General features: G+C 62.2%; 2 protein-coding genes across 3 annotated transcripts in view; one reads left to right on the top strand and one right to left on the bottom strand.

The window, feature by feature from the left end:
• STAB1 (stabilin 1) overlaps positions 1-18381 on the top strand; it is a 26990-nt gene extending 8609 nt beyond the window's left edge. The window contains exons 14-69 of one of the 2 annotated variants that reach the window (XM_045530040.1): positions 80-142; positions 423-536; positions 637-690; positions 929-1009; positions 1503-1661; positions 1964-2026; positions 2275-2370; positions 2588-2674; positions 3202-3313; positions 3775-3961; positions 4055-4148; positions 4262-4420; positions 5550-5645; positions 6256-6351; positions 6509-6556; positions 6709-6839; positions 7013-7124; positions 7627-7704; positions 7792-7884; positions 8019-8111; positions 8251-8382; positions 8610-8738; positions 8898-8954; positions 9296-9379; positions 9925-10120; positions 10222-10317; positions 10409-10454; positions 10551-10627; positions 10838-10963; positions 11155-11228; positions 11383-11457; positions 11710-11832; positions 12142-12189; positions 12377-12454; positions 12564-12710; positions 13088-13228; positions 13329-13388; positions 13826-14002; positions 14086-14172; positions 14282-14431; positions 14525-14581; positions 14670-14871; positions 15195-15344; positions 15464-15568; positions 15741-15848; positions 15933-16126; positions 16222-16366; positions 16449-16582; positions 16670-16838; positions 16923-17032; positions 17127-17246; positions 17332-17481; positions 17547-17651; positions 17749-17895; positions 17978-18094; positions 18171-18381. In XM_045530040.1, coding sequence (XP_045385996.1) covers positions 80-142; positions 423-536; positions 637-690; positions 929-1009; positions 1503-1661; positions 1964-2026; positions 2275-2370; positions 2588-2674; positions 3202-3313; positions 3775-3961; positions 4055-4148; positions 4262-4420; positions 5550-5645; positions 6256-6351; positions 6509-6556; positions 6709-6839; positions 7013-7124; positions 7627-7704; positions 7792-7884; positions 8019-8111; positions 8251-8382; positions 8610-8738; positions 8898-8954; positions 9296-9379; positions 9925-10120; positions 10222-10317; positions 10409-10454; positions 10551-10627; positions 10838-10963; positions 11155-11228; positions 11383-11457; positions 11710-11832; positions 12142-12189; positions 12377-12454; positions 12564-12710; positions 13088-13228; positions 13329-13388; positions 13826-14002; positions 14086-14172; positions 14282-14431; positions 14525-14581; positions 14670-14871; positions 15195-15344; positions 15464-15568; positions 15741-15848; positions 15933-16126; positions 16222-16366; positions 16449-16582; positions 16670-16838; positions 16923-17032; positions 17127-17246; positions 17332-17481; positions 17547-17651; positions 17749-17895; positions 17978-18094; positions 18171-18227 — 6189 coding nt within the window. In that variant the 3' untranslated portion in view covers positions 18228-18381. Of the gene's footprint in view, positions 1-79; positions 143-422; positions 537-636; positions 691-928; positions 1010-1502; positions 1662-1963; positions 2027-2274; positions 2371-2587; positions 2675-3201; positions 3314-3774; positions 3962-4054; positions 4149-4261; positions 4421-5549; positions 5646-6255; positions 6352-6508; positions 6557-6708; positions 6840-7012; positions 7125-7626; positions 7705-7791; positions 7885-8018; positions 8112-8250; positions 8383-8609; positions 8739-8897; positions 8955-9295; positions 9380-9924; positions 10121-10221; positions 10318-10408; positions 10455-10550; positions 10628-10837; positions 10964-11154; positions 11229-11382; positions 11458-11709; positions 11833-12141; positions 12190-12376; positions 12455-12563; positions 12711-13063; positions 13229-13328; positions 13389-13825; positions 14003-14085; positions 14173-14281; positions 14432-14524; positions 14582-14669; positions 14872-15194; positions 15345-15463; positions 15569-15740; positions 15849-15932; positions 16127-16221; positions 16367-16448; positions 16583-16669; positions 16839-16922; positions 17033-17126; positions 17247-17331; positions 17482-17546; positions 17652-17748; positions 17896-17977; positions 18095-18170 lie in introns of both variants that reach the window. The other variant, XM_045530039.1, reaches the window with a different exon arrangement.
• Positions 18257-27097, bottom strand: NT5DC2 (5'-nucleotidase domain containing 2). Its single transcript, XM_045530041.1, has 14 exons — positions 26857-27097; positions 22670-22854; positions 22386-22460; positions 22107-22162; positions 21919-22012; positions 21591-21719; positions 21444-21504; positions 21258-21360; positions 21048-21149; positions 20742-20823; positions 19071-19157; positions 18850-18990; positions 18697-18761; positions 18257-18617 (listed from the first exon to the last, which is right to left on the bottom strand). The coding sequence occupies exons 1-14, from the start codon at positions 27074-27076 to the stop codon at positions 18356-18358; spliced, it is 1662 nt and encodes a 553-aa protein (XP_045385997.1). The 5' UTR covers positions 27077-27097; the 3' UTR covers positions 18257-18355.

The raw sequence follows: 27097 nt of genomic DNA, 5'->3' as shown, positions 1-27097 counted from the left end.
GAGGCAAGGGCAGTTCTGCGCAGGGCTGGAGCAGCCTCACCCTCTTCCCTGGGAGCCTCACACTGGTCCCTTTCTGCAGAGAACTATTGGCCAGATCCTTGCCTCTAGCGAAGCCTTCAGCCGGTTTGAAACCATCCTGGAGGTAAGCCGTCGGGAGGCAGTCCCAGCCCCTCTGGGCTTCTGGGCCAGGACTCCTCGTTTTCCCAGAATCTGCCCCACAGTGACCTGGGCTTCTGCAGTAGCATGGCCTTTGCCCATGCCCCTCTCCTGGAGCCTGAGGCTCTGGGGTAGTATGGACCCCCTGTCCACGTTTCCCACTTACTCAGTGGGAGTTCCCTGCGGCCCAACGGTGGCAGGGCCCAGGCGGGGCTCAGAGGTGGAGGCTGGCCACGGAGCCCCCCTGAGCCTCCCTTGCACCACAGAACTGTGGGCTGCCCTCCATCCTGGACGGACCTGGGCCCTTCACGGTCTTCGCCCCAAGCAACGAGGCCGTGGACGGCTTGCGTGATGGCCGCCTGATCTACCTCTTCACAGCTGTAAGCTCTGCAGGCAGGAGGGGCTGTGGGTAGGGGGGCACCAGAGCCTCCACCCTTCCCCCTGGGGCCTCCAGGAACCAAACCCTCTCTCCCCTGCCAGGGTCTCTCGAAACTGCAGGAGCTGGTGAGGTACCACATCTACAGCCACGGCCAGGTGAGAGGTCTTCTGGGAGGGCCGCCAGCTGGCACCTGCTGCTGGGCCCCCGGGGTGGGGTATCTGCGGGTTCTGGTCTTCCCAGGGGCCCCATCTCCGCCCCCTCCCATCTGGACTACTGTGGCACAGAGGAGGGCCTGGGGACCAAGGGGGTAGCCGTGGGTCACCTAGGCAGGACTGGGCGTGGCCACCAGGTGTGGCCGATGCCCAGCCTAAAGCCACACTGTCCCTCACCCAGCTGACTGTTGAGAAGCTCATCTCCAAGGGTCGGGTCCTCACCATGGCAAACCAGGTGCTGGCCGTGAACATCTCTGAGGAGGTGAGATCCATGGACATCTGGAACGAACGGACCAATGCAGGGCTGGTGATGACCAGAGTCACTCAGCCTCTCTCAGGCCTGCCCGTGTGCTCTGAGCCCTGCGGCAGGCAGGACGCTGTGCGAGACCCTGGTGGGCTCATGTGGAAAGCAGGCATAGATCAAATTCCTCTCCTGGGGCCCACTGGGGGGGAGGGGGAGGGAGGGGAGGGGAGGGGAGGGGAGGGGAGGGGAGGAGGAGGGGAAGCATATGGCAGCGGGCTTGTGTGGCGGAAACCATCTGGGTAGGGCCTGGAGGCTGGAACAGAGTTGCCGGCTCGTGCAGAGGGGAAGAGGCGGGCACAGCAGGTCGGGCCTTCAACATCACACTGAGCCGCCCTGCCCTCACCTCCGTCAGCCCCTCCTTCCCTGCCAGCTCTGCAGGGGTGGAGGTGGGTGGTGAGGGCCGGTGTGGGGCCTGCTGGGCTGGGGGTGGCACAGAGGGTCTCTGCCGCAGGGGCGCATCCTGCTGGGACCTGAGGGGGTCCCGCTGCGGAGAGTGGACGTGCAGGCGGCCAACGGCGTGATCCACATGCTGGAGGGCGTCCTGCTGCCGACAACCATCCTGCCCATCCTGCCCCAGCACTGCAACGAGGAGCAGCACAAGATGGTGGCGGTGAGCCTCAGCCTCCGCCGGGGCCAGTCACCCTCGACTCCCCAGGGCCCGCCTGGACCACCCCACACCCTGCCCTCCCGGCCCTGTGGGCTCTGCCTTTGAGACAACTCTCACCACCCGCTTCATGCACCCACCCTGCCCCTGCCTCCCTGCTCTTTCTCAGGCACCAGCTCTGCCCTCTGCCCATGATGCCAGCCCGGGCCGTCCTGTCCCTCAGGCCTTGGCTCACGTCACTTCCTCAGGGTTTGCTGAGTAAGCAGTGACTAGCCTCTCTCCCTGTCCTCCCCCACTACCCTGCCCAGGGCTCCTGTGTGGACTGCCAAGCCCTGAACACCAGCACATGCCCCCCCAACAGTGTGAGACTGGTGAGCACCCCTTGGCCCAGCCCTCAGGGCCCCTGACTCCCGGCTGCCTGCTGAGCTATCTGCCCTGGGTCATGGCAGGGGAGTAGGGGTGGGAGGCCAGGCCAGACCTGGAGGCTCAGGGCCTCACAGCCCCACTGAGGGTGGGAGCCCTGGACCCAGGGGGCTGAGGTCCCTTGACCGGGGCTGCCTGGAAAAGGGGCTGGCCCAGGACCCACACCTGCTGACCAGCCTTGTGTGGCCCACCCCAGGACCTCTATCCCAAGGAATGTGTCTATATCCATGACCCTACTGGGCTCAACGTGCTAAAGAAGGGCTGTGCCAGCTACTGCAACCAGACCATCACGGTGAGCCTGCACCCCTGCTGCCCACCTGTGCCCTCCAGCTGGGGCTGAGTGGGCTGCTGTCCTCAGAGAGCAGCACTGCAGTCCAAGGGCGGAAGGGGTGGCATAGAGGGGCCTTGCCCACTTCCTTGCTCTAGAGATGGGACCGGGGAGCAGAAGTAGCCTGGCCAGGGAGGATTGTGGCCCAGACCGACCCTCAGACATGCTCTGTCTCTTGCAGAAACTTGGCTGCTGCAAAGGATTTTTTGGGCCCGACTGCACACAGTGTCCTGGGGGTTTCTCCAACCCTTGCTATGGCAAAGGCAACGTGAGTCCCATACTCCCCTGGGGGAGGCGTGGGGAAGACAGGTGACTCCCTCCTGACTTGGCCAGTGACTGGCTCTGTGTCTGGACCAAGCCTGCCTCTCTCTGGCCTTGGGGTCCTCATAAATGAAAATTAGATCAAATTATTTCTCATTTTAATTAAAAATAGTTAGATTTTTTTCCATTTAGTTTCAAAAAGGCAATTTGTCAGTAGTTTTCTTTTGTGTTCTGTTTTTGTCACTTTGTAGTATCAGGGTTACTCTAGCACCTGGCTGTGAAAGAACACAGGAGTTCTGTGTTTCTAGGTTGAGCAGAAGTCACCCATGATGCCTGCAAGGCCACGTGCCTTAATTTAGGGGGCCGGGTCTTTGTCAGCATCAGTGATTTTGAAGGTCCCTTCCAGGGTGAGCTCTTATGGGGAGCAGGAGCTCGGAGCCAGCCTGTGGGGGTGTGGGGGATGCTGGGGAAGCGGATGTGGAGAGTCCCTTTCCCATGACTGAGGACTGATCCTGCCTCCTGCCCACCCTCCAGTGCAGCGATGGGATCCAGGGCAACGGGGTCTGCCTCTGCTTCCCAGACTACAAGGGTATCGCCTGCCACATCTGCTCCAACCCAAACAAGCATGGAGAGCAGTGCCAGGAAGGTGGGTGGTCCTGGCCTAGGCTGCCTCCTGGGGAGAAAGAGGGTCTGCTTAGAAAGGGGTCTGGGGGCTCCAAGAGGGGAAACAGGGCCCCAGGAGGAGACATGAAGGCCAGAGGGAGTGGAGGAAGATTTAGGAACAGAAATAGATGCTGTCTCCCTCACCCATACCAGGAAGAGAACTGCAATGTAATCTAAAGCATGTAGGAGTTAGGTCAGACACACTGAAGAACTTACTGGTGGGGCAGGGGTGGGGTAGCTAGAATGGGATGATTAGAAAGCTCAGAACACCGCTCACATTTCATATGCCCGTCCGTGGAGTCTGGGATGACCTCTGATTTTGTGACCCTGAAGTAAAATCTATACTGGCTGCCCTATCCCAAACCTCCCCCCACCAATCCATCCTGGCTCCCAACCAGCCCTGCCTCCTGCCTCAGTTTCCCCACTCCCATCTCGTCCCTGCAGACTGCGGCTGTGTCCATGGTCTCTGTGACAACCGTCCAGGCAGCGGGGGTGTGTGCCAGCACGGCACGTGTGTCCCTGGCTTCACTGGCCGCTTCTGCAATGAGACAGTGGCGGACTGTGGGCCCACGGGGCTGGCCCAGCACTGCCACCTGCATGCCCGCTGCGTTAGCCAGGCCGGCGTCGCCAGGTGAGGACTCGCACTTCCCCTCCGCCCCGTCCATAACCTTGCCTCTAGCCTCTTCCAGAGGCTCACTGGAGGCCCCTTCTCCACCCCCCCCAGATGTCTCTGTCTCGACGGCTTTGAGGGTGATGGCTTTTCCTGTACACCCAGCAACCCCTGCTCCCACCCAAACCGTGGAGGCTGCTCAGAGAACGTCAGTCCCCTTGCCCCTCCCTGAAGTTCTGACTCAGGGGTGGGGAGGCAGGACTCCCTGGCCCTCTACCCATGGCCCTGTGTCCCTGAGTTATTTATCCATGGCTCTCACAGGCTGAGTGTGTCCCTGGGGCCCTGGGCGCCTACCACTGCACATGCCACAAAGGCTGGAGTGGGGATGGCCGCATCTGTGTGGCCATTGATGAGTGTGAGCTGGACGGGCGAGGTGGCTGCCACGCCGACGCTCTCTGCAGCTACGTGGGCCCTGGGCAGGTGAGGCACAGCAGGCCCAGAGTGGGGTGGGGGCTTCTGTTCTGGGGGACTCTCTCCCTGCTCCACTCCTGGGGTCACACACTCAGTGTCTCAAACCTCAGCTGCGAGAATCCAGTTCTGATGGGCCGAGTCGTACCACCTGGGGTTAGTTTACTCACCCACTCATCGGTTTCCCTCGTGTCGTCAAGGCACCTGTTACGTGCTAGTCCCTGTCCTAGACTCAGGGAATGTGATACTGAGCAAAACAGGAAGAGACCCCTGCCCATGGGAGTGACATTCCCAAATCTTTAGGCTCATGGAAATCCAGCTCTGGAACTTTGAAGTCTCAGATTCTAGTCACAGGCTCTTAGAGACCTTTCAGGCCTGGTGAACCCAAGTCCTGACAGGCATTTAAGGATACCTAAAGTGCCAAGTGGGAGGCCAGGCCTGGCTTGTTCAGGGTCAGCTTTTGCATGGCCCAAGCCTGTGCAGGGACCCAGGGGGTTCTCTGTCCTCCCAACTCCCAACGGCCTTTGGGCACCAGCCCGCGGGGCCTTAGCAGTAAGAACTCAGAGGGTGTGAGAGCTGGAGCTCCAAACCCCATCTGGGCCTTCAAATTCAGAACGGAGTTGTCGAGTGAACAGGTGAGATACCCCCAATTTGGAACAAGGGCAGCTGAGATCTGGCGGGGGGTGGTCTCACTGGTCACCCACCTGCAGGGTGGACAAGCTCAGGGGCCACTGGTGTTTAGTGGGGGGGATCAGAGCAGCCGAGCTGGGGGGCAGGGATGGAGGTGGGATCTGAGCCGCCATCCCTAGGACCGGCCTTGGCAGACACCTGCCCACTTGCCACAAGCCGCTGGCCTCAACGGCCTTGGCAGGGCTGCAGGCGCAGAGGGGCCCCAAGTCTCTGTGGATGCTCCCCTGCCGATGCCATCACTTTCTCGGACCATCCTGAGAGCCAGTTTCCCCTCAGGGCCTTAGTCTCCCCACGCAGAACACAGATCTCTAAGAGGGGGAGCTGGGAGAAGCTCCTCTGGGGTCTGGGCAGGCTCCCTGGCGGGGGGGCAGTACCCAGCGAGAGCCAAGGAGTGGCGGAGGAGAGGGTCGGGCTCATGGTGCGAGGAGGCCCCTGTTCCTGACCTCTCCAGAGCCGGTGCACCTGCAAGCTGGGCTTCGCCGGGGACGGCTACGAGTGCAGCCCCATCGACCCCTGCCGGGCAGGCAACGGTGGCTGCCATGGCCTGGTGAGGGGGTGTGAGGGCTCAGAGCCCTGGGGAGGCTTCTGGGGTGGGCTTGGGCTGCAGTTCCGTGCCTGTCCCTGCTTCTCTGCCTCCCTCCCTCCCCCCCCCCTCAGGATCTGTCTCCTGTCAGGATCGGGATCTTTCTAAACTCCAAATCCAACTATATCCCTCACTTGTTCCCAGAATAAAGCCTTCACCCCTCCTTATTAAGGCCACAGGCCCTGCACATGCCAGCCCAGCCCCCGCCCAGCTGCCCCCCTCTGCTGCACCCCCAGTGCATGCTCCTCTGGCCACTTTGAGCTCCTCCCTGCCCGGCCTTGCTTTTCTCCATCCCCCACACCCCTCATCACTCCCCCTGCTCTCAGCTCAGGCTCCTGAGGGTGCAGGGCCTGCTAGGCGCCCCCACAGCCCTGGGCCTCCCCCGACCCATCTATCACGATGGGGGCCGATGCACGTCAAATGCCCCGTGATCCTGGAGTGCAGGGCCAGGCACACCCGAGCAGTCACAGGAGCACAGACAGGGTGGCTGGACAGGCAGAGAGATGGGGGTGGGGCCAGCTTGTCACATGGGTACTGAATAGAGGGCCTTGTCTCTGCCCCACCCCGACCCCAGGCCACCTGCCGGGCAGTGGGCGGAGGTCAGCGGGTCTGCACATGTCCCCCTGGCTTTGGGGGTGATGGTTTCAGCTGCTATGGAGACATCTCCCGGGTAAGTGGTGCTCACATTTGTTTCCTGTCTTCCCTATGCTTGGGGAGGAGTCCTCTCATGCACCTCTGGTGGGAAGGGGGGGTGCTCAGGGTCCTTGGTGGGGAACGGGTTGAATTTGCCCTTAGGCATGTGACCTCAGCTCTTTCCCTCCCCTTAGGAGCTGGAGGCAAATGCTCAGTTCTCTGGCTTCTACCAGTGGTTCAAGGTAGGATAGGGCGGAATGCAGGGGTTGGGGCTCAAATCTAGGAGGTCTGCCTGGAGGTGGGGTGCCATGTAACATCTTTAAGAGCTGGAGCAGGTGGTCTCTAGACTGCCTTCATCACTCCTCCTGCCCCCCTGCCCACTGTGTGCATGCAGAGTGCTGGCATCATGCTTCCTATTGATGGCCGAGTCACAGCCCTGGTGCCCAGCGAGGCTGCGATCCGTAGGCTGAGCCCTGAGGACCAAGCCTTCTGGCTGCAGCCGAGGATGCTGCCGAACCTGGTCAGGTGGGGTAGCCTTGGCTGGGCCATCGGAGGGGCCTTCTGTATGGGACCCAGCCCCTCCCCAGAGGGTCCCCAGCCTGGCATGTGCTCACCCCTTGGGGTAGAGCCCAGTCCCAAGGGTCTTTGTAAGTTATACTAACCTATTCCATGACCTCCCACAAACTTTTCTCCTTCAGGGCCCATTTTCTCCAGGGTGCCCTCTGCGAGGAAGAGCTGGCCCGGCTAGGTGGGCAGGATGTGGCCACCCTGAGCCCCACCACACGCTGGGAGATTCATAACATCAGCGGGGTATGTGGTGAGCTCTGGGCAGTAGAGGGGACCAGGCAGGGCATGGGAGGGAGCTCGAGTGGCTGCAGGGCCCCCAACACCAGGGCCTCCATGGGATGAGACTGGGCTCCCCTGGCCCTGCCTAGAGCCTGGTTCAGAAGATGTGCTCAGGACACCTTGCTGATGGGCAGTATGGCTTTGGGCCAACAGTGACCACCTGCCAGGGGCTATCTGTCCACCTAAGTCTGTACGTGCATAACCATCCCTGTCACCACGGGCCCTGGGGAGGGTCTATGTGCTCATGTGGTAGATCCTGAGTGTGAGTGTCTCAGTGGGCCAGGTGGGGCCGCTGTGGCCAGGCTGGGCCATGGGAGGGGGCTTCTGTGTGGGACCCAGCCCCTGGGCCAGACTGGGGACCACCAGCAGGTACCTGTGTGCCCGGCAGCCTCTCTGTTGAGGCTGCACCCACACTTAAGCATCTATCTGTGCCCACCTGTGACTGGGCGTGGCTGCTGCCTTCCAGAGGGTCTGGGTGCAGAATGCCAGCATAGATGTGGCTGACCTCCTCGCCACGAACGGCGTCCTACACATCCTCAGCCAGGTATGGCCAGAGCAGGGTGTGTGCAGGGAGCCTCTAGGCAGGCCAAGAGACGGCGAAACCCTGACCAGTCCTCGTGCTCTGCACCAGGTCTTACTGCCCTCCCGAGGGGACGTGCAGGGCGGGTTGCTGCAGCAGCTGGCCTTGGTGCCCGCCTTCAGCCTCTTCCGGGAGCTGCTGCAGGTAAGGGAGGCTGCAAGAGGGGGAGTGTCTGCTCCAGGGGGTACCGTCCCTTGTGTCTGGAAAGGGCTAGTTGGCTCCCTGTGTCGGGGTTGAGGACCAATATTCCCATCCCTGACCCCCGCCCCCATCCCTAGCGCCACAGGTTGGTGTCCCAGATTGAGGCCGCCACTGCCTACACCATCTTCGTGCCCACAAACCGCTCCCTGGAGGGCAACAGCAGCGGCCTGGTGAGGCCATAGGGATGGGGCAGCAAGGCGGGAGGGTGAACCCCCCGTCCCATGGCAAAGGGACACAGTGGGTGCGACGTGCCGCCCAGGGCAGGGCACTTGCTAGTCCTGGATCCCCTGAGTGCTCCTTCCTTCCCAGGACGCAGACACAGTGCGACACCACGTGGTCCTGGGGGAGGCGCTCTCCGTGGAAGCCCTGAGGAGGGGGGGACACCGCAACTCCCTCCTGGGCCCCGCCCACTGGCTCGTCTTCTACAACCACAGCGGCCAGGTTTGGGTGACATGGAGCAAGGAGACCCTATCCCGGGGACCCTGCTCTTGAGGACCCAGTCTCTTTGGAGTCTCCCCAGCGAGCCTCCAACTTCTGCCCCAGGGAGACCCCTCCCATCCCTGGAGATCCCTCAGCCCTGGGGTACCTCCTGACCTCACAGCCCCGAAGGGGAGGGTGGCGGGGGGGGGGGGTGGTGGTGCGGATTCAGCCTCCTATCCCACCCCCAGCCTGAGGTGAACCACGTGCCGCTGGAAGGCCCTGTGCTCGAGGCCCCTGGCCGCTCACTGTTTGGCTTGTCGGGGGTCCTGACAGTGGGCTCCAGCCGCTGCCTGCACAGCCATGCGGAGGCCCTGCGGGTGAGAGGCGGGGGACACAGGAGGGCAGCTGGGCAGTTAAGAGCTAGGGGCTGCTGGCTGCCGGGGAGGGGCTCTAGGGCAGCCTGCCCTGGAGGAAGGATGGTGGGTTGGGAGCCCCTGACCCTGGACCGCCTGATGCCTTGCCCTCCTTCCTTCCAGGAGAAATGCATAAACTGCACCCGGAAATTCCGCTGCGCTCAGGGCTTCCAGCTGCAGGTGAGGCTGGACTTAGCACAGCTCCAATCCTGCTCTGCCTGCCCTTGCTGCCCCCAGAGTGCCAACCCTCCCCCCCCAACCCCAGCCCTGCCTGGCCGAGGCCTAGGGAACTGGGCAGCCGACTTCCCTGGCGGAGGCCCTGAGGCCTGGCCCAGGTCTGCTCAGAGATTCACTCAGGTTTGCGGCCTGAGGCCTGGATCCTACCTGCCTGCCTGCCCCTCCCTGCCCTTCTGCTATCCTGCTTATCTGTCAGACACCTGTAGTTTGTCTGTCTCCCCACGCTCTGCCCTGCCCCTGCCAAAGCCACTGGCTGACTCCTCCTGCCTGTCCCCCGTTTCCAGGACACACCCAGAAAGAGCTGTCTCTATCGATCTGGCTTCTCCTTCTCCCGGGGCTGCTCTTACACATGTGCCAAGAAGATCCAGGTTTGTCCTGAGCCCCCCAGCCCAAGTCTGGCCAGAGAGGAGGCGGCGGGAGTGGGTGGGGACCCAGGAGAGGAGCTCGGATTGGATGTCCAGGGCAGAGGCTGGGCTGGGACGAGGGTAAGGTCAGTGAAACAAAGGCCCAGAGGAAGGGGAGAGGAGAGAGGTCTGGAGTTGGTGGGCTAGTGTTTGTCCCTGTGCCTACCCCCTAGGGAGTAGGGATGGGGAGAGGGAGAAAGGGGCTCAGTCCAGAGTGGCTCCAACAGCCAAGCCCCAGGGGCAGCAACTGGGCCTGGCTCTGACCCCCACTGTAGGATTGGGGCTCAGCTCTTCCCTGCTTGAGCCTCAGTTTCCCCACCCCTGCTGGGGGAGGGTTGTAGAAGGCTTTCTCCATGCCCCTTTTGTCTCTGACTTTCTACCCATCCCTGGGTCTGGGGTTCCAAGTTGCTTTGTTCTATGGGCCTGTGGCCCCAAGATGCCTCCTTTCCCTTCCTCTGACATCTGTCCTGGCCTGTGTCGGGGCTCTCCCTCCTTCCTGCCCCCTATAGGTGCCCGATTGCTGCCCTGGCTTCTTTGGCACACTGTGTGAGCCGTGCCCAGGGGGCCTCGGGGGAGTGTGCTCGGGCCACGGGCAGTGTCAGGACAGGCTCCTGGGCAGTGGGGAGTGCCGCTGCCACGAGGGCTTCCACGGAACAGCCTGTGAGATGTGTGAGCTGGGCCGCTATGGGCCCAACTGCACTGGAGGTGAGGTCTGGGGCGAGGGCGGGGGAGGTGGGGGGCTCCTGGCAAAGGAGGGCTGGCTAGAGGCACTGAGTATCTCCTGTCTTCCCTTGTCCCACTTGCAGTGTGTGACTGTGCCCACGGGCTGTGCCAGGAGGGGCTGCAAGGAGATGGAAGCTGTGTCTGTAATGTGGGCTGGCAGGGCCTCCGCTGTGACCAGAGTAAGAGTGGGTCTCAAGGGCGAGGGGTGAGTGATTACTGGGGAGGCAGTTCCTGGGTCTGAATGACCAGAGCCATCCTCTTACTCTCCAGAAATCACTGGCCCTCAGTGCCCCAAGAAGTGTGACCCCAATGCCAAGTGAGTGGGTCCAGCCTGGGGCAGGTGGGCAGGTGGTCAGGGGCCTGGGGGTCAGGGCAGGGGCAGGCGCAGCTGAGCTGCTGCCGTCTCTCCTAGCTGCGTGCAGGACTCTGCTGGAGCCTCCACCTGTGCCTGTGCCGCGGGATACTCGGGCAACGGCACCTACTGTTCAGGTCCAGCCACACGGATGCCAGGGCCCCTCCCTGAAATGTTGGGGTGGCTGTTCCCACAGAGCCCCCTCCACTCTGTCTGGGTCTAGCTTCTATCACTGTCCCATCTCGGGGCTTACCTCTCCCTCTGACCTCTTCCTGTCTCTCATGTCCTCATCTCCTGTCCCACCCCATGCCTGCTCCTCACAACTCTCTGGAACCATCTACCCGTAGAGGTGGACCCCTGTGCCCATGGCCACGGGGGCTGCTCCCCCCATGCCAACTGCACCAAGGTGGCACCTGGGCAGCGGACATGCACCTGCCAGGATGGCTACATGGGCGACGGGGAGCTGTGCCAGGGTGAGGCTGGGCCCCCAACCCAGGTGCATGTGGGGCTGGGGGTCTGGCTTCAGGGATCCAAGTGAGCCTAGGAAGGGCTGAGGGGCACAGGTGCGGGGGCTGAGAGAGGAGGGGATGAGCACCTGAGGATACAGATGGACGGATGAAGAGAAGGGCTAAGGGCCATCCCCATCCTGTGTCTTTTCCCCCAGAGGTTAACAGCTGTCTCATCCACCACGGGGGCTGCCACATTCATGCCGAGTGCATCCCCACAGGCCCCCAGCAGGTCAGCATGGCAGGGCTGGATGCTGGGGTGGTGCCATTCCCTCACAGGGTGGGGACACCCTTCAGAGCAGGCTTGGGGAGGGGGTGACCCTTTTATCCAGGGTGCTGGCCAGCTGTTGGCTCCCAGAAGCTCCACTGATTAGGATTTGGGACAGGTCTCCTGCATGTGCCGAGAGGGTTACAGTGGAGATGGCATCCGGACCTGCGAGCTGCTGGACCCCTGCTCTCAGGTCAGCCCCCCAGTCCTACGCCGTTTTTCAGGGAGAGGAGACTGAGGCAGGAACCAGCCCTCCTCACCCCAGCAGGGTCCTAAGGGCCTCTGAAGGGTGGGCAACACTCCCCTCAAGCTCAAGTCTGGCTAATCAGTAGGAAATAGGGCTTTAGGGGTTGAGCTGCGACCTTCATGGCCTCTTCCATAGGGGTGGGAGGAATAGAGAGGTCTTGAAAGCCACTGATACCTCCCTCTCCTGTCCCTGCCTCAGAGCAATGGAGGCTGCAGCCCTTATGCCGTGTGCAAAAGCACAGGGGATGGCCAGAGGACATGTACCTGTGACACAGCCCATACCGTGGGTGATGGTTTCACCTGCCGTGCCCGAGTTGGCCTGGTAATGACACCCAAGTCTGAGCCCCAATCTGGTCTTGGCTGTGCTCCATGGGCCTGACCCCATGGTCTTGGCTAAGACCCCAGATTTGATCCTGATCCTGGCCCTGACCATGACCCTGAGCCTGACCCCTGACTCTACCTGGGCCTGACCCCAGCTGTGACCCATGAAACTAATCCTAACCCCAGCTCAGACCCCCCAGCTTTCCTTTCCCCATCTCTGCCTTGGCCAGACCTTGGGCTGCAAGTGCTGGGACAGGCACCAGGCCCTGTGGGGGCCACTCAAAATCTGAGCTGATCCTCGCCCCCCCAGGAGCTCCTTCGGGATAGGCACGCCTCATTCTTCAGCCTCCATCTCCTGGTGAGTGTCCCTCCTGGGCCTCTGCGATCTGCAAGTCCCACCCCTCTCTGGGCCTCGATGTCCCCATCTGGTCAGAGGGTTGGCTGGTCTGGTCTCTCAGAGTCCAAGTCTTTCCCAGAAGACGTGGAAGCCGCACCTCGGTCCCAGGTTGCTCCCCTTCCACTGAAGCTGTCGCTCTCGACCCCAGGAATACAAGGAGCTCAGGGGCGAGGGGCCTTTCACAGTCTTCGTGCCTCACGCAGATCTAATGACCAACCTGTCACAGGTACGCAGCCCCCAGAGCGAGGCTGAGGAGGGATGGGCACTCCGGTGGTGGGCACCGTGTGGGCAGAGGCAACAGGCAGGGCCCCCACTCCCTCACGGTTCCACTCCAGGGTGAGCTGGCCCGGATCCGCGCACATCGCCAGCTGGTGTTTCGCTACCACGTGGTTGGCTGCCGGCAGCTGCGGAGCCAGGAGCTGCTGGACCAGGAGTACGCCACGGCGCTCTCCGGGCACACGCTGCGCTTCAGCGAGAGGGAGGTGAGCCCCGGGCCTGCCCGCCGACTCGGCCCCACTCGAGCCGGTCCCCGCGCCCTGTGCCTGCCCCACGGGTTAAGACCCTCACACCTCCCTTTAGCCAGGGGCGCTTCAGCTGGAGGGCGATGAGCCCCGCCCACTACAATGGGCCTGTCCCCGGCCTAGGACTCCAGCTCCCACCGCCCCTCCGCCCCCCACATCCCCAACATCCCCGAGTGAGAGGACGTGAGCTCCGCCCCCTCCCCTGGCTGTGCCCTGGGTCCCGCCCACCTGCCCCAGTCCTGAACCGGAGACGCCCCCAAGCCAGGCTCCGCCCCCAGCTCGCCCCCCCACCAATCAGCTTCATTCAGCCCCAGGCCCCGCCTACGCTCCACCCCCAGGGCAGCATCTATATCAATGACTTCGCGCGCGTGGTGAGCAGTGACCACGAGGCAGTGAATGGCGTTCTGCACTTCATCGACCGTGTCCTGCTGCCGCCCGACGCGCTACACTGGGAGCCTGACGCTGCCCCGGTCCCGCGGGTAACCTGGGCACGGGCCTGGGCAGCGGAAGGCAGGCGGCTGGGGGCCTGGGATCCTCCCTTCCTGCCTGACCTCGCTGTTCATGAGCGCCTTTCCCCAGAGAAACGTCACTGCTGCCGCTGAGAGCTTCGGTTACAAGATCTTCAGCGGCCTCTTGTCGGTACTGCTCCCGTGTGTGGGCCTGTCAGGGTGTGCATATGCCTGTGTGCGTGCAAGTGTGTATCCTTACCTGTTCATGCACACCCACCTGTGTGCAAACCTGTTCTATGTGAACACATCTGTGTGAACTCACGTGTGCACAGGCCATGTCTGTGTGCATGAGCTTCCCGGTGTGAGTACAAGGATGTGCTTACATGTGCCTGCATACCTGACAACAGAGTGCATGGTTGAGGCGTGTGCAAACATCCCTGTAAGTGTGCCCACGTGTATGTGGCTGGTATGGCCACAGATGAATGTGGCAATGGGAATACGGCTAGGTCTCTGGAGCCCCTCCCTGGTGTCTGTGGTCCAGCAACCCCCTTCTACCCGCACCCCTTGCCTCAGACCACTAGTTTCTGACTGGGCTGTGACTGCCACACCTTTGCTCTACCCCACCAGGTGGCTGGACTCCTTCCCCTTCTTCGAGATGCCTCTCATAGGCCCCTCACAATGCTGTGGCCCACAGACTCTGCACTGAGAGCCTTGCCTCCTGATCGCCAGGCCTGGCTGTACCATGAGGACCACCGTGACAAGCTGGCAGCCATTCTGCGGGGCCATGTGATCCGCAATGTCGAGGTAGGTGCACCCCCGGACCTTGGTCCTCGCTGTCTACAGCTCAGCCTGCCTCTCCAGCTCCAACCATGGCTCCATCTGCTCAGGGCTTGGCATCTGACCTGCCCAACCTGGGCCCACTCCGAACCATGCATGGGACCCCCGTCTCCTTCTCCTGCAGCCGCGCCCGACCAGTGAGTCTGGGGAGAGGGCTTGGATGAGGGAAGCAGGAGGCAGGGGCCCTAGCAGTAGGAGGCTGCAGTATACCTGTGACCCCCATGGACCCTCATCCTCCCCCTGCAGGGTGAGCTCATGGTAGGTGAGGATGATGCCCGCATTGTGCAGCGGCACTTGCCCTTTGAGGGTGGCGTGGCCTATGGCATCGACCAGCTGCTGGAGCCACCCGGCCTTGGTGCTCGCTGTGACCGCTTTGAGACCCGGCCGCTGCAACTGGTGAGGGAGGCCGTAGGCGGATGGGCAGGAGCCCAAGCACAGCTGTGGTGTCCATCCACTTGACTTTGCTGTGTTGGTCTCCATCCCTTTCAGAAGACCTGCAGCATCTGTGGGCTGGAGCCACCCTGTCCTGAGGGCTCACAGGAGCAGGTAGGGGCTGGGGGCTGAGTGGGAGGTTGGGCAGGGCCCAGGGACCAACAAACTTAGGCTGTCTGTGGCCCTTTTTGTCTTGGCACAGGGCAGCCCTGAGGCCTGCTGGCGCTACTTCTCGAAGTTCTGGATGTCCCCTCCGCTGCGCTCTCTGGCACTACGCAGCATCTGGGCCCGGCCTAGCCTCTGGGGCCAGCCCCAAGGCCGGGGCAGGGGCTGCCATCGCAACTGTGTCACCACCACCTGGAAGCCCAGCTGTTGCCCTGGTCACTATGGCAGTGAATGCCAAGGTGAGCATCCTGCTGACTGGCTCCTCTGGTCCCCAAGATAGCAGAGGGCATGGCTCCGGCCACTGTCCCTGAGAGTGTTAGGGAGCTCTAGGACTGGGGAGGTCTGGGCAGTGAGTAGATCTTACTAGAGGGAATGCTGGAAGATGTGGCGTGGGTGTGTAGATGGTACAGAACCTGGTGGGGAGTACTGGGGGGCCTGGGGAGTTCCTAGCAGTGGGGGGACATGGGTGGGGAACAGATGGTGGAGCTAGGCTGGGGGTGCGTGTGTGGGGGTCTTGGTGAGAGCCCCTGCCCCAACTCACTTCTCCCACCCCCTCTGCTAGCTTGCCCTGGCGGCCCCAGCAGCCCCTGCAGTAACCATGGTGTGTGCCTGGACGGCATGAGTGGCAGTGGGCAGTGTAGATGCCGTTCAGGTTTTGCTGGGACAGCCTGTGAACTCTGCGCTCCAGGTGCCTTTGGACCCAATTGCCAAGGTGGGCTGTCCCTGCCCTGCCCCACCCCACCCCACTCCACTCCACTCCACCCCACTCCACTCCCTGATTCTCTTGGCCCTGTATACCAACCCTATCCTCCTGTCTGTCCCTCTGCCTAGCCTGCCACTGTGCCTCACATGGCCACTGTGATGAGGGCCTTGGGGGCTCTGGCTCCTGCTTCTGTGACGAAGGTTGGACTGGGCCCCGCTGTGAGGCGCAGCTGGGTGAGCAGCCCCTGTGCTTGTGTCCAGTCTCCCTGCACACTTGCGTACACTTGCACATACCAGTGCCTGCCCCAGCTTCACTCAGGCGAGGGCAGGGGAGGGTGAGTGGGGCGGGGGGAGGCCAGGAGGGCAGCTACTAACTTGGTTATATGGGGTGGGCCCCGGGACACAGAGCTGCAGCCTGTGTGTGCCCCGCCCTGCGCACCCCAGGCCATGTGCCGTGAGGGCAACAGCTGTGAGTGCAGCCTGGGCTACGAAGGCGATGGCCGAGTGTGCACAGGTAAGAGGTGGGTGGGGATGTGGAGGCAGGAGGCCCCCACTCCCCTGCAGCCACTGGGTGCAACCACTCCCTCCCTGCCTTCAGTGGCAGACCTATGCCAGGACGGCCATGGTGGCTGCAGCGAGCATGCCAACTGCAGCCAGGTAGGCACAGTGGTCACCTGTACTTGCCTGCCCGACTACGAGGGTGATGGCTGGAGCTGCCGGGCCCGCAACCCCTGCGCAGACGGCCACCGTGGGGGCTGCAGTGAGCATGCCGACTGCCTGAGCACTGGCCCGGTGAGCATGTGGGGAAGCCCAGCAGCCAGGGTGGGGAGGCCCCGCAGACTGGCTCCCTGGTCTCTGAACGTCCCCACTGCTGTCCCCACCCCCAGAACACACGGCGCTGTAAGTGCCACGCAGGCTACGTGGGTGACGGGCTGCAGTGTTTGGAGGAGCTGGAGCCACCTGTGGACCGCTGCCTGGGCCAGCCACCACCCTGCCACGTGGACGCCGTGTGCACTGACCTGCACTTCCAGGGTATGCACTCCTGCCTGCTTCTCGTGCCCCTGCTTCATCCCTCAGTGCCGGCCAGCTGACCATGTGCCCTTCCCTTCTGCAGAGAAACGGGCTGGTGTCTTCCACCTCCAGGCCACCAGTGGCCCTTACGGCCTGAACTTCTCAGAGGCTGAGGCGGCATGTGGGGCCCAGGGAGCCGTCCTTGCTTCACTCCCTCAGCTCTCTGCTGCCCAGCAGGTGTGTGGGGCCTAGGAGTTGGAGCCCAGCCTCGGGGTGTCCCTTGAGTTGGACACTGGGTTTCAGCATCCCTTCCTGCCCCTACAGCTGGGCTTCCACCTGTGCCTCGTGGGCTGGCTGGCCAACGGCTCTGCCGCCCACCCTGTCGTTTTCCCTGCGGCGGCAGACTGCGGTAACGGTCAGGTGGGCATCATCAGCCTGGGTGCTCGCAAGAACCTCTCAGAGCACTGGGACGCCTACTGCTTCCGTGTGCAAGGTGTGTCTTCCCCCTCCAAGCCCCACTCCCTGGCTTTGCTCCTTCCCACCAGTCTGCAGAGCCACTGACCAGCCTTTCCTGCAGATGTGGCCTGCCGATGCCGGGATGGCTTCGTGGGTGATGGGATTAGCACGTGCAATGGGAAGCTCCTCGACGTCCTGGCTGCCACCGCCAACTTTTCCACCTTCTATGGGGTGTGCGGCAGCCCAGCCTAGGGGTGGGGGGCACAGCCCAGCTAGGATCCCAGGGAGGGAGCCTGCTCACAGCCCTGTCTCCCCACCTTCCCAGATGCTACTGGGCTATGCCAATGCCACCCAGCAGGGTCTTGACTTCCTGGACTTCCTGGACGACGAGCTCACCTACAAGACACTCTTTGTCCCTGTCAACGAAGGCTTTTTGGACAACATGGTAACTAGCAAGGGCGTAGGCAGAGCTGAGCCCAAGTCTGCGCTCTTGGGCTGGCTCAGGCCAACAGGTCTTGCTCTGCCCACAGACGCTGAGTGGCCCAGACCTGGAGCTGCATGCCTCCAACACGACCTTCCTAAGTGCCAACGCCAGCCAGGGGACGTTACTCCCTGCCCACTCGGGCCTCAGCCTCACCGTCAGGGATGTGGGCCCCAACAACAGTTCCTGGGCCCCTGTGGTGAGTCTGGCCCCTGCCCCTGCCCTGCCAGCACTGGCCCTCACTCACCACTGGTCTCCCTGCAGGCCCCAGGGGTAGTCGTGGTCAGCCATGTCATCGTGTGGGACATCATGGCCTTCAATGGCATCATCCATGCTCTGGCCAGTCCCCTCCTGACACCCCCACAGCCCGTGAGTCAGGGCCCTCCTGTTACCCCCGCTGCTGTGAGTTGGGGGTGGGAGGCAGGGACGTCTCTGGCCAGGTCCTTGACGCTCTCCTTGTTTCCAGCGGGCGGTGCTGGCACCTGAGGCGCCGCCTGTGGCAGCAGGTGTGGGGGCTGTGGCAGCTGCTGGAGCACTGCTGGGCCTGGTGGCTGGAGCCCTCTACCTCCGTGCCCGAGGCAAAACCACAGGCTTTGGCTTCTCCACCTTCCAGGTAGGGTTGGGTTGGGAGCTGCCATCAGTGGAGTGGGGTCTTCTGATCCCGCTTGAGGGCCCTCACTCCACCCTGCTCCCAGGCAGAAGACGATGCTGATGATGACTTCTCCCCATGGCAAGAAGGGACCAGCCCAACCCTGGTCTCTGTCCCCAACCCTGTCTTTGGCAGCCATGATGCCTTTTGTGAGCCCTTTGATGTGAGTGTGGGGGCGTGGGGATGTGGAACGGGCCGGGCCCTGGCTGTGCCCACCACAAACAGCCCTCCTCCCCTAGGATGCGCTGCTGGAGGAGGACTTCCCCGACACCCAGAGGATCCTCACGGTCAAGTGACGAGGCCGGTGCTGAAGCAGAGGCGTGTGCAGGAAGGAGATCACTTTTATTGCTTGTCTGGACAGACGCCCAGAGTGGATGACGGGGCAGGAAGGGCTGGGTGCCTGTCCCCGACAATAAAGGTGCCCTCAGCGGATGTGGGCCATGTCGCCGAGGAAGGGTGTCTTCATGCAGCCAGTGCACAGCTGGTCCATCCAGAGAGGTGCCTCGTGTTGCAGGGGTGTGCGGCGCGGGTAGAAGGTGAAGTCCACACGGTAGTTGAGCAGGCAGCTGAGGGAGGCCATGTAGAGGTCGGAGAAGCGCACGAGGCGCCTGGAGAAGTAGGTGGGGTTGTGGAAGGTGCGGAAGATGCTCCCAAACTGTGCGTTGAACAGCGCCTTGGTGATGCACCTGGGGAGGGAGATGCGGGTGCTCAAGGGGTGGGCCAGGAGGGGCTTGGGCCGGGACTGCTGCCCAGGCCCCTGCTCACCTCAGCTCCTGCCGCTCCTTCATCCAGGCAGCCAGCACCTGCCTCGACTCCGCGTCCTGATAGGTCTGCAGGACACACGATGTGCGCTGGGCGTGTGCATCTGGGAGGCTGCAACCCTGGGCCCGCCCCAGCCTCCCGGCCACCCCCCTGCACCTGCATGCGCTCCAGCAGCCCCGTGAGTGCCTGCTGCCATGTCAGCGAGTGCATGTACTGCTCCGTGTTGATGATGCGGATCTCGCGCTCCAGCTCGGGGATGATGGCGCCTGTGCGCCAGCCGTGCCGCAGCATGAGATCCTGGTGGATGGGGTGTGGGGGCTCAGCGCCAGCTGGGAAGGCTCCCTGCCCTCTCCCACAGCCCAGCCCTGTCCCCTCACCGCCAGGTCACTGTAGAGGTGGTCTCCAAAGTAGAGCACGCGGGGCCCACGCCACTCTGTCAAGCGCAGGAAGTCAAACAGGTTTCCCTGGGGACAGGAGGGGGACATTGGTAGGCTAAGTGTGCCTTGTCCTCCACCAGTCCTCCCTCCCAAATCTCCAGAGGCAGCCCCAACCCAGCCGGATGCGGGCTGCCCTTTCCCGTGGCCTTGCTGTCCCTTCCCTGGGCTCTAGCTCTTGTTACTTCCCCCTCCCACTTGGGAAGGGGTTCTGCCTGCTGCAGGAAGGGCTCCTGACGGCCTGGCACGGTGCCTGTGCCTCAAGGGCCTCCCCTCCCTGTGGCCTCACACCCACCCCAGGCTAGGGCTTCAGTCCCCGGCTGTGAGAAAGCAATTGCAAGGAAGGCCATGGGGCCCTGAAACAAAGAGGCCCTGAAGTCCTTGCCGGCCTCCCCAGCCTCACCCCAGAGGGACCCAGCGAGCCAAGGGAAGACCTCACTGGAGCCATCTGCTTCTCCCGCTCCAGAGCCAGAGCAAGACAGGGACACTCAGGCAAGCTCACAGGGGAGCAGCCCACACCCAGATGCAGGAGGAATTTGCACCCAGCAAAGAGCAGTCTGTGCATCTAAGAGCCTCAGAGATGGAAGCAGGTGGTTGTGGGACAACTTCATTGTTGAAATAAGTTCAAGTGGAGAGGCTGAGGAGCAGGGGGGCCCACTGAGGACACGCCCCCGGAGGGCAGAGACGGACGGGACTCAGAGTGAGAGGCTACTGAGAACCAGGGCAGGAGCCAACACACCCAGCATGAGGAGGCTTCAGAACAAGAAAAAGGCACATGTTTCCCACAAAGGTTGGTGACCCTCCTTCAGCCCTGGCCAGATGCCAAGGCAGCGCATGGCCCTCAGAGCTAAGGGGGTGCACCTGGGCCTGAGAGGCCATGAGAGCTTGGGTGCCACAGGGTGGGAGGCTGAGCAGGGGTAAGAGGGTGGGGGCACTCGCCCCCCCCTCCGCTGCTCTCCCGGCCAACTCCTGGCTTCCCCCCTCCCCCACCCCAAGGCCTATGGAACCCCCACACCTAAGAAGCCCAGCTCAGCCAGGATTTCCGCATTCCAGCCAGGGCTAAACCTTAATCACCTCCTGTTTGCAGCCATCCAATCCCCCAGCCCAGCACCAGGCCCCCTCTTGCCGTCCTACAGAGACAGGAAGGGGGGAATCTCCCCAGAGAGCCCAATGAGCTGCTCCCACTGGCCCAGTTCAGGGGCCCCAACCAGACCCACGCTAGCTGTGGCACAGTGCACAGTCCCAGCTAAGAAGTACCGTTCACTGGGCACTTAGCAATCGCTGGCCATTCGCAGGGCTTTACACCACAACTCAAGCAGACAGTATTAGACCTCTTTCAGATAAGGAAAGTAAGGCACAGGCAGGTCAGGTAACTAGCCAGGCTCCCTCTGCTACTGAGTAGCGGAGCTGGAATTCAAACCCAGGCAGCCTGACATCACCCAGACCTGCTCCCTGACAGCCATTCCCTGGTGGCCCCTGGCTCCAACCCCACAGCACAGGGCTGGTCAGGGCCCAGGAGTAGTGCTGCTTCCTCGGATGCTGCCCCTGCACAGCCTGGGGTCTTGGTTGGGCCCTGTGCCCCCACCATGTGCTTTCTCCCCAGACGGCCCTCACCTGCCGATAGATCTTGCCCTTTTCCAGGCGGGTGATACGGTCCCACTGCAGTGAGCCCTTCTCGTCCAGTTTTCTGAAAGGCCTGGGGCAGGGGTGAAGGGCTTGATTGCCAATCTGTGGCAGGGCCACGGGTGGGGGCACCTTTCCCCTTCCTCCATAGAGGGCCACATGCCAGCAAGGGGCTGTCCTCATCCTCAAGCACGCAGAGCAGTGAGCAAAGGCCAGGCTGGCCTGCCTCAGCCCCCTCATTGGGGTGGGGCCTCCATTCCCCCTCCCTGGCCCTGCCCGCCCCTCCCGGGCCCATACTTGCGCCGGTCAGTGAAAAAGCTGGGCTTGTCCGCCTGGACGATGACCACATCGAAGAGCTGGCGCCAATCGGGACCCACCATGTGCCGCATCCCCTTGTCCCTGTGTAGAGGTGGTACAGGTAGCAAGCAGTCTGAAGGTGGCTCTGTGCCTGCCCACCCCACAGGGGCCCCGGCCCTGCCCCTCCTTCCACAGTGGGGCTACACTCACACAAAGCTGAAAGGACTGTTGGTGATGAGGAACAGCTGTTTCCCATGGGCCACCAGGCGGCTCAGGACAGCGAACGTTTCGTCCCCTCTCAGGATGTACTTCTCTAAGGGGGGAAGGTGGGTCTGTGAGGGCCAACCCTGCCACCCTGGTCAGGCACGCCACGGCAGGACCATCGTCCACCCTTACCCATGTCCTGCTCAATCCACTGGTACATGAGGCCCTTCACATGCACATCTCGAATGGCGTCCTGGGGGCACGGGGGGACAGTGAGGGTACAGCAGGCCCAGGAGGGCCTTTCCTACCGCACCCAAGGGGCAGGCCCAGCATCCTCACCGTCACGTCCTTGTAGAGGTGTGCTTGGTCAAACTCCAGGCCGTGGCCTAGGAAGTGGTCTACCACACAGGACAGTAGTGCCATCTCCGGCAGTGAGAAGATGTCCATGAACTGCTTGATGGAGGGGCCCTAGGGAGGGGCCACATTCTCAGACACCCCTCTGGCCCCACCACCCCTGGCACTGGAGACTCAGGGCTCCAAGTCTGCCTTGGGGCACGGGTGGAGGGCGCAGCCTGTGGGTCAGGGTGCAGGTACTGCCTTCCAGCCAGCACCCACAGCGACAACACTGAGCTGGGCTGCTGTGGGCAGCAGTGGATGGAGGGAGTACCTTGCCATAGAAGCCACTCATCTGGTACAGTGGGATGTGCTGGGTGCCCCCATATAGGTCGATCACCTCCTCGTCTGGCACAGGCTGGAGGCCCCTGAGTGGGTGCACAGACACCATCAGTCCAGAGTGGTCCTGAGCCTGGGCAGTGGTGTGGGCTGGGGTGGGGTCAGGGCAGAGTCAGCACTGACCTGTAGGCTGTCCCCAGCTGCACATAGTGGAAGGCGTCAATCTTCATCAGAAGGCTCTGGGGGCACCACGGGCCAGGACAGGCGTTGGGGTAGCTTTGCTGCTGGCTGAGCCAGCCTCTTCTACCCCATGCCACAGCCCCAGCTGGACGGTACCCAGGGGATCATGTGCACACCAAGAGGAGGCCACAGCTTGGAGGCCAAGGAGATGGACAGGTGAGGAAACCCCTCTAGAGGAGAGGGGGCCAAGGAAGTAGCCCCTGTTAATGTCCAGCCCCTCACCTTCTGAATGTCGTAGTGGAGGCCACGGATGGCAAAGCTGGGGTTGTAGTCGTACTTCCGAATCCCCTCTGGGTACTGTTGGGGGGAAGAGGACCAGGCCTAAGCCAGTAGCACCACCGCACCTGCTGGCTGGACTGCCACCGTGGGGGTCAGTCCAGCTACTTGCCCAGGGCAGTTGCTAGGTCAGGGGAGCCCATGACTCAGCCCTGGGCTTAGGCCAACCTGGACCCCGCCAGTCTCTGGGACCTGGCAGTGGCATGGGCCTCCTGCCTGGCTAGACTCACCTTGTAGTGCTCAATTAGGATGTCACGGGCAGCACTGAAGATCTCGGGGTGCAGCGCATCTGCATACTGGGCCAGCGTGTAGTCGTAGTCGAAGCCGTAAACCTCAACATCGCGCAGGCTGATCTCATTGTTGGCGTAGATGGCTGCCGGGTTCAGGAGACTGCAGACCTCGGGGGGCAGAAGGTCTAAAGGAAGGAGATGCAAGGAGGCGATACAACAGGGACGATGACCACCACAGCAGCTAATGGTTCCTGTGTACTTTGTGGGTGCCCAGCTCTGTAAGCCTCACCAAACACCTCACAATGGCAACTCTTAGCCCAATGCTGCAGATGGTCAAACTGAGACTTGGACAGAAGTCATCTGCCCAGGGTCACATGGTTGGGGTAAGGCAGAGCTGGTGGTGGGCTAAGCCCATGGCTGGAGCTCCTTCTCTCGGTCCCCCAGGTATACCTGCCTGTGGTATACCACCACCTGTAGCCCACCAGGGGCACCGAGCCTGTGCCCCTCCAGGCTCTCACCACAAAGCCCCATCAGACACACGGCTGTGCTGGAACCCTGGCAGCACCCTGCAGGCACACGGGCACTCAACTCCTCACTGTCTAGCCCCAGAACAGCTGCCCTTGGGACGGTCTACAATGCAAATCCTCCCCCTTGCTCAAAAACCACTCAGAAACACCAGAGTCTCATCCCTGTAGGACAGCAACTCCTTTGCTCCTCTCTCAGCTACCTGGCTGCCCACTGGCCATCTCCTGACCTCCTTGGGGGTGTGAGGACAGCATGTGGGGACTGAGGACTCCAACCCAGAGAGTGCTGGCTCTGTCTTGGCCAGACTAGGGGGCTGAAGCCGTAGAGCTGTTTCCACCTCGCCTGCAGCTCAGATTAGGGCTCAGAAACATTAGTGGGGTAGGGAGCCCCTCTGCTGCTCAGGCTGCCAGCTCTGAGCACCTGCCACAGCCCAGAGAGCAAGGCCCCTCTAATCGGATTTCAGCTGCCTGCCAGCCCACCTAATGACATTTGCTGGCTCTAACCAGGGAACATTGCTAATTACGACAGGCGGGACGTGTGATGTCGGGTTCTGGGCCATTACACAGGCTGCTGCTCCCTTCTGGGGATGTAGTCATGGCCACCAAGTCCCTGGCTGCAGTTGGCTCTGAGCAGAATGGGCTCTGGGGTCCCAGGTCATCTGCCTTGGTTTCCCCATCTGTACAGTGGTGGAGGCTGATGGGGAAAGGAGATGTGCTGGAAAGGGCACTGCAGTCAGCCAGATAAGCTCATGCCCTCTCATGGCTGTGACTTCAGGAATGTCACCTCAGCTCTTGAGCCTGTTTCCTTTAGAGAAAGGGGTATTAAAAGTTTTTACTAAATTTACTAATTTTTACTAAATTTACTAATTTTTACATATTTACTAAAATGGGCACATGGAAGGTGCTGCAACATTCCCACCCTATACTGGCTCATACGCAGGATTAAATCGGTGATGTCCCTCCCAAGCCCATGATCTCCCTATTCTCAATTTCCCCATGTCACTCTAGCAACAGGGGCTGCAGGGACAGGGGAGCAGGCAGGACTAGGTGCACAGGGCACTGCCTCGCAGGGACCCCAGGGTCCAAGTCTCCACGATCCCTGTCTCAGCCACAGCTAGTCCCAATCACAGAGCAGAAGCCCCTAGCTGTGCCGGGCAGCTGGTGTACTCAAGAGGCAGACACCTTGGTGATGTGCTCCCATGCCCAGAGCATTTGCCTTGGAGGCCTCTGGGGAACATAGCGCTCTGCCCCCACCCTTTTCCTTTGGAGCAAGTGCAGGGTGTGGGTGGGGGAACAGGTGCAGCTGGTTTCCAGGCCAGCACAGACCAGCTGCTCTGCAGATTTGTGGGTGCAGACAGGACACTGTTCACTTGGATGCACACAAGACACAGTCAACTGCAACCCTCTAGGGAGGTGCTTCGGAGATGCCCCTCACCTGGTGTCACTAGGACCCTGAGCCTCACCCTTCCCATGGCACCGAGTTCCTGGGTACCAGCTGTGACCGTGGCTCTTGGTGCAGTGTCCAGAAGCCCCACTCTTGCTGGCACAGAATTCTGGCTAAGACCAGGCCTTCACCTGTGCCCTTGAGGATGTTCCCAGGGGCCCAGGGACACAATCCTCCCAGGAACAAAGCAGGATGAGGAAGCACTCCACAAGGTTTGGCCTCCTGACCTGATTTTTAGACCAAGCAAGTCATAGCTCAGGGGGCCGCAGGGTCCCACTCCCTTCCACAGGGTGGTGGTGTACAGGGCCAGGTGAGGATGTGCCTCCTGACCCGGCACTGGCCTGCCACCCCTATGGCCATCTTATGCTCTCTTTACTCCTCAGCCCCAAGCTCCCATACCTGTGCATGGCTCCAGGTCCAGGGGCCAGCTCCTCCCTGGCAGCCATGACACTCACTTGTGGGTGCCTTGGAGGCTTGTCTTGTTTAATCCTCACTCCAGTCCTGTGAGGAGGTCACACTTATTCCTCTGTTGTCCAGAGGAAGAAACTGGACAGAGAGGTGAAGTCATTTGCTCCAAACCACCCAGCAGTAGGCAATGGAGTTCAGATCTGCATTGACATCACCCCACCTACCTTAATCATTGTGTCCCTCAGCCTAGCCCTCCAAAGTCACCACACTGAGGCCAGGTGGGGCCGGGGGGTCCTGCTGCACTGCTCTCAGGGCCCCGGGGCTGGCCTGGAGCCTGGCTCCCTGACAAAGTTTTGCCATAGGCATTAGTCTAAAGCCTACGTCACTTCCCAGAATCTCACCCAGGTGGAGAGGGTCAGGGCCCAGGACTGTGAAGTTGGCTTGTTCTGGTGCTCATCACGGCATGTGGTGGAAATCACCTGGCCCCTTGGGAAGAGGAGCTGAGGGGGCCTGGGAGGATCCACAGATGCAGGCAGGCCCTGGAGGACAATGTAGTAGACCTCTCCTCCCCCTCAAACCTCCAAGGCAGGCTGCTCCAGGCCCAGAGCAGACTTCTTAAATAGCACCCAGGCCTGCCCCTCCACGGAGGCAAATTCAACCCAGGACCTCAAGGGCTGATAGAGGCCCGAGGGCTTCAAAACAACCCTTCCTCAGGGGACTTCACTATTCTGCCTTCAACTTGTCAAGAAGTGAGTCTCAGTCACCCTCCACTCCCCAGGTCTCCACACAGCTGCAGTGGAAGCCCTTGTCCAGTCCATTGAGATCTTCCAGACAGGGCTACTTTGTCTTATCAGACAATGAAAGCCACATCATCCCTGGGGGTTCCTCTGGAAGTTTCTCTGTCCATTCTTGGCCTGGCTCTTTTCCAGTCATCACCACAACCTGTGACAAAGGTCTCAGGACTGTTTTGTGCCCAAGGACACTGAGATTCGAGAGGATGAGGCTTGCTGAGGGCCACCGGGCTGGTGATAGGGCCATGACCCAAACCACATCTGTCTGCTGCAGAGGCAGGACCCCACTTGACACACCCGGACAAGTGGGCAGATGTCTGGCATTCTCAGCTCTCGGGCTACCCAGTGCACCCCAGGCTGGTCTTGCTGAGAGGGGGCCTCAGGCCTCATCATCCCATTTCGCAGAGGGAGAGGGGAGAACCAGAGGTTAAGTGCCCCCTGCAGCCCTGGTCAAGGCTGTAGCAGCCCTTCTGGATTCCAGGGGACTGGGGGTACTTGCTCTGGTTTCTCCAACGCTCTCGCCTGGCATGCTGCGAGTGCTCTGGACCTCCAGGGCGAAATCAAGAGGTGTGTCTGAAAAGTCCAGCCAGCGTCCGCCTAGGTCGGGCCGCCCCCAGGAGCCCGTCCAGGCCAGCGCTGCCAGCGCTGCTCGCTGGCTTTGCCCACAGCACTCCCGCCCCAACTACGGGCCGGCGCAGAACAAGGGGTTGGGGGCGTTTCCGCTATGGCCTCCCGGCGGGCGGGACCCCAAAGAAAGACGGCGGGGGGGCCAGCACTCTGGCGGCCGCTACGGGTGCCTCGAGCTCCCGTAGAACGAGCCGGGAACAAACCTCCCGCCCGAGCCTCTCCCGAAAAGCCGCCCGGCCCTCGGGCGCCCGGGCCCCGGCGAGCCCCACCGGGCGCTTCCCGAGAGGAGCGGCGCCCGCGACGGCTCGGGGGCGGTGTCCTGGCGCTGGGTCCGTCCGTCCGTCCGCCCCGCGTGAGACACCTCCGGCGCGCGTCCCGCTCCGGCTCACCCACCGTGCACCAGTCTCCGCATGTCCTGGTAGCGGGCCCACAGGTGTGCGCTGAGTTCGGCGCCGCCGGTGGGCGCGGAGCGGGGAGTGCCGGGGCAGTGGGCGCCGGGACCCGGGGGGCCGCAGCCAGGGCAGGAGGGCGAGGTCGAGGCGGCTCGCGGCCTGCCCTGGCCTCCGCCGAGCAGCCAGCGACGAGCGGCCGCCCGCAGCCCCGCGCCCGCCATGCCCACCGCCCGCCGCCCGCC

This window comes from Lemur catta, chromosome 18, assembly GCF_020740605.2.
Source record: "Lemur catta isolate mLemCat1 chromosome 18, mLemCat1.pri, whole genome shotgun sequence".
Taxonomy (NCBI): domain Eukaryota; kingdom Metazoa; phylum Chordata; class Mammalia; order Primates; family Lemuridae; genus Lemur; species Lemur catta.
This window is presented reverse-complemented; position numbering and strand designations above follow the sequence as displayed.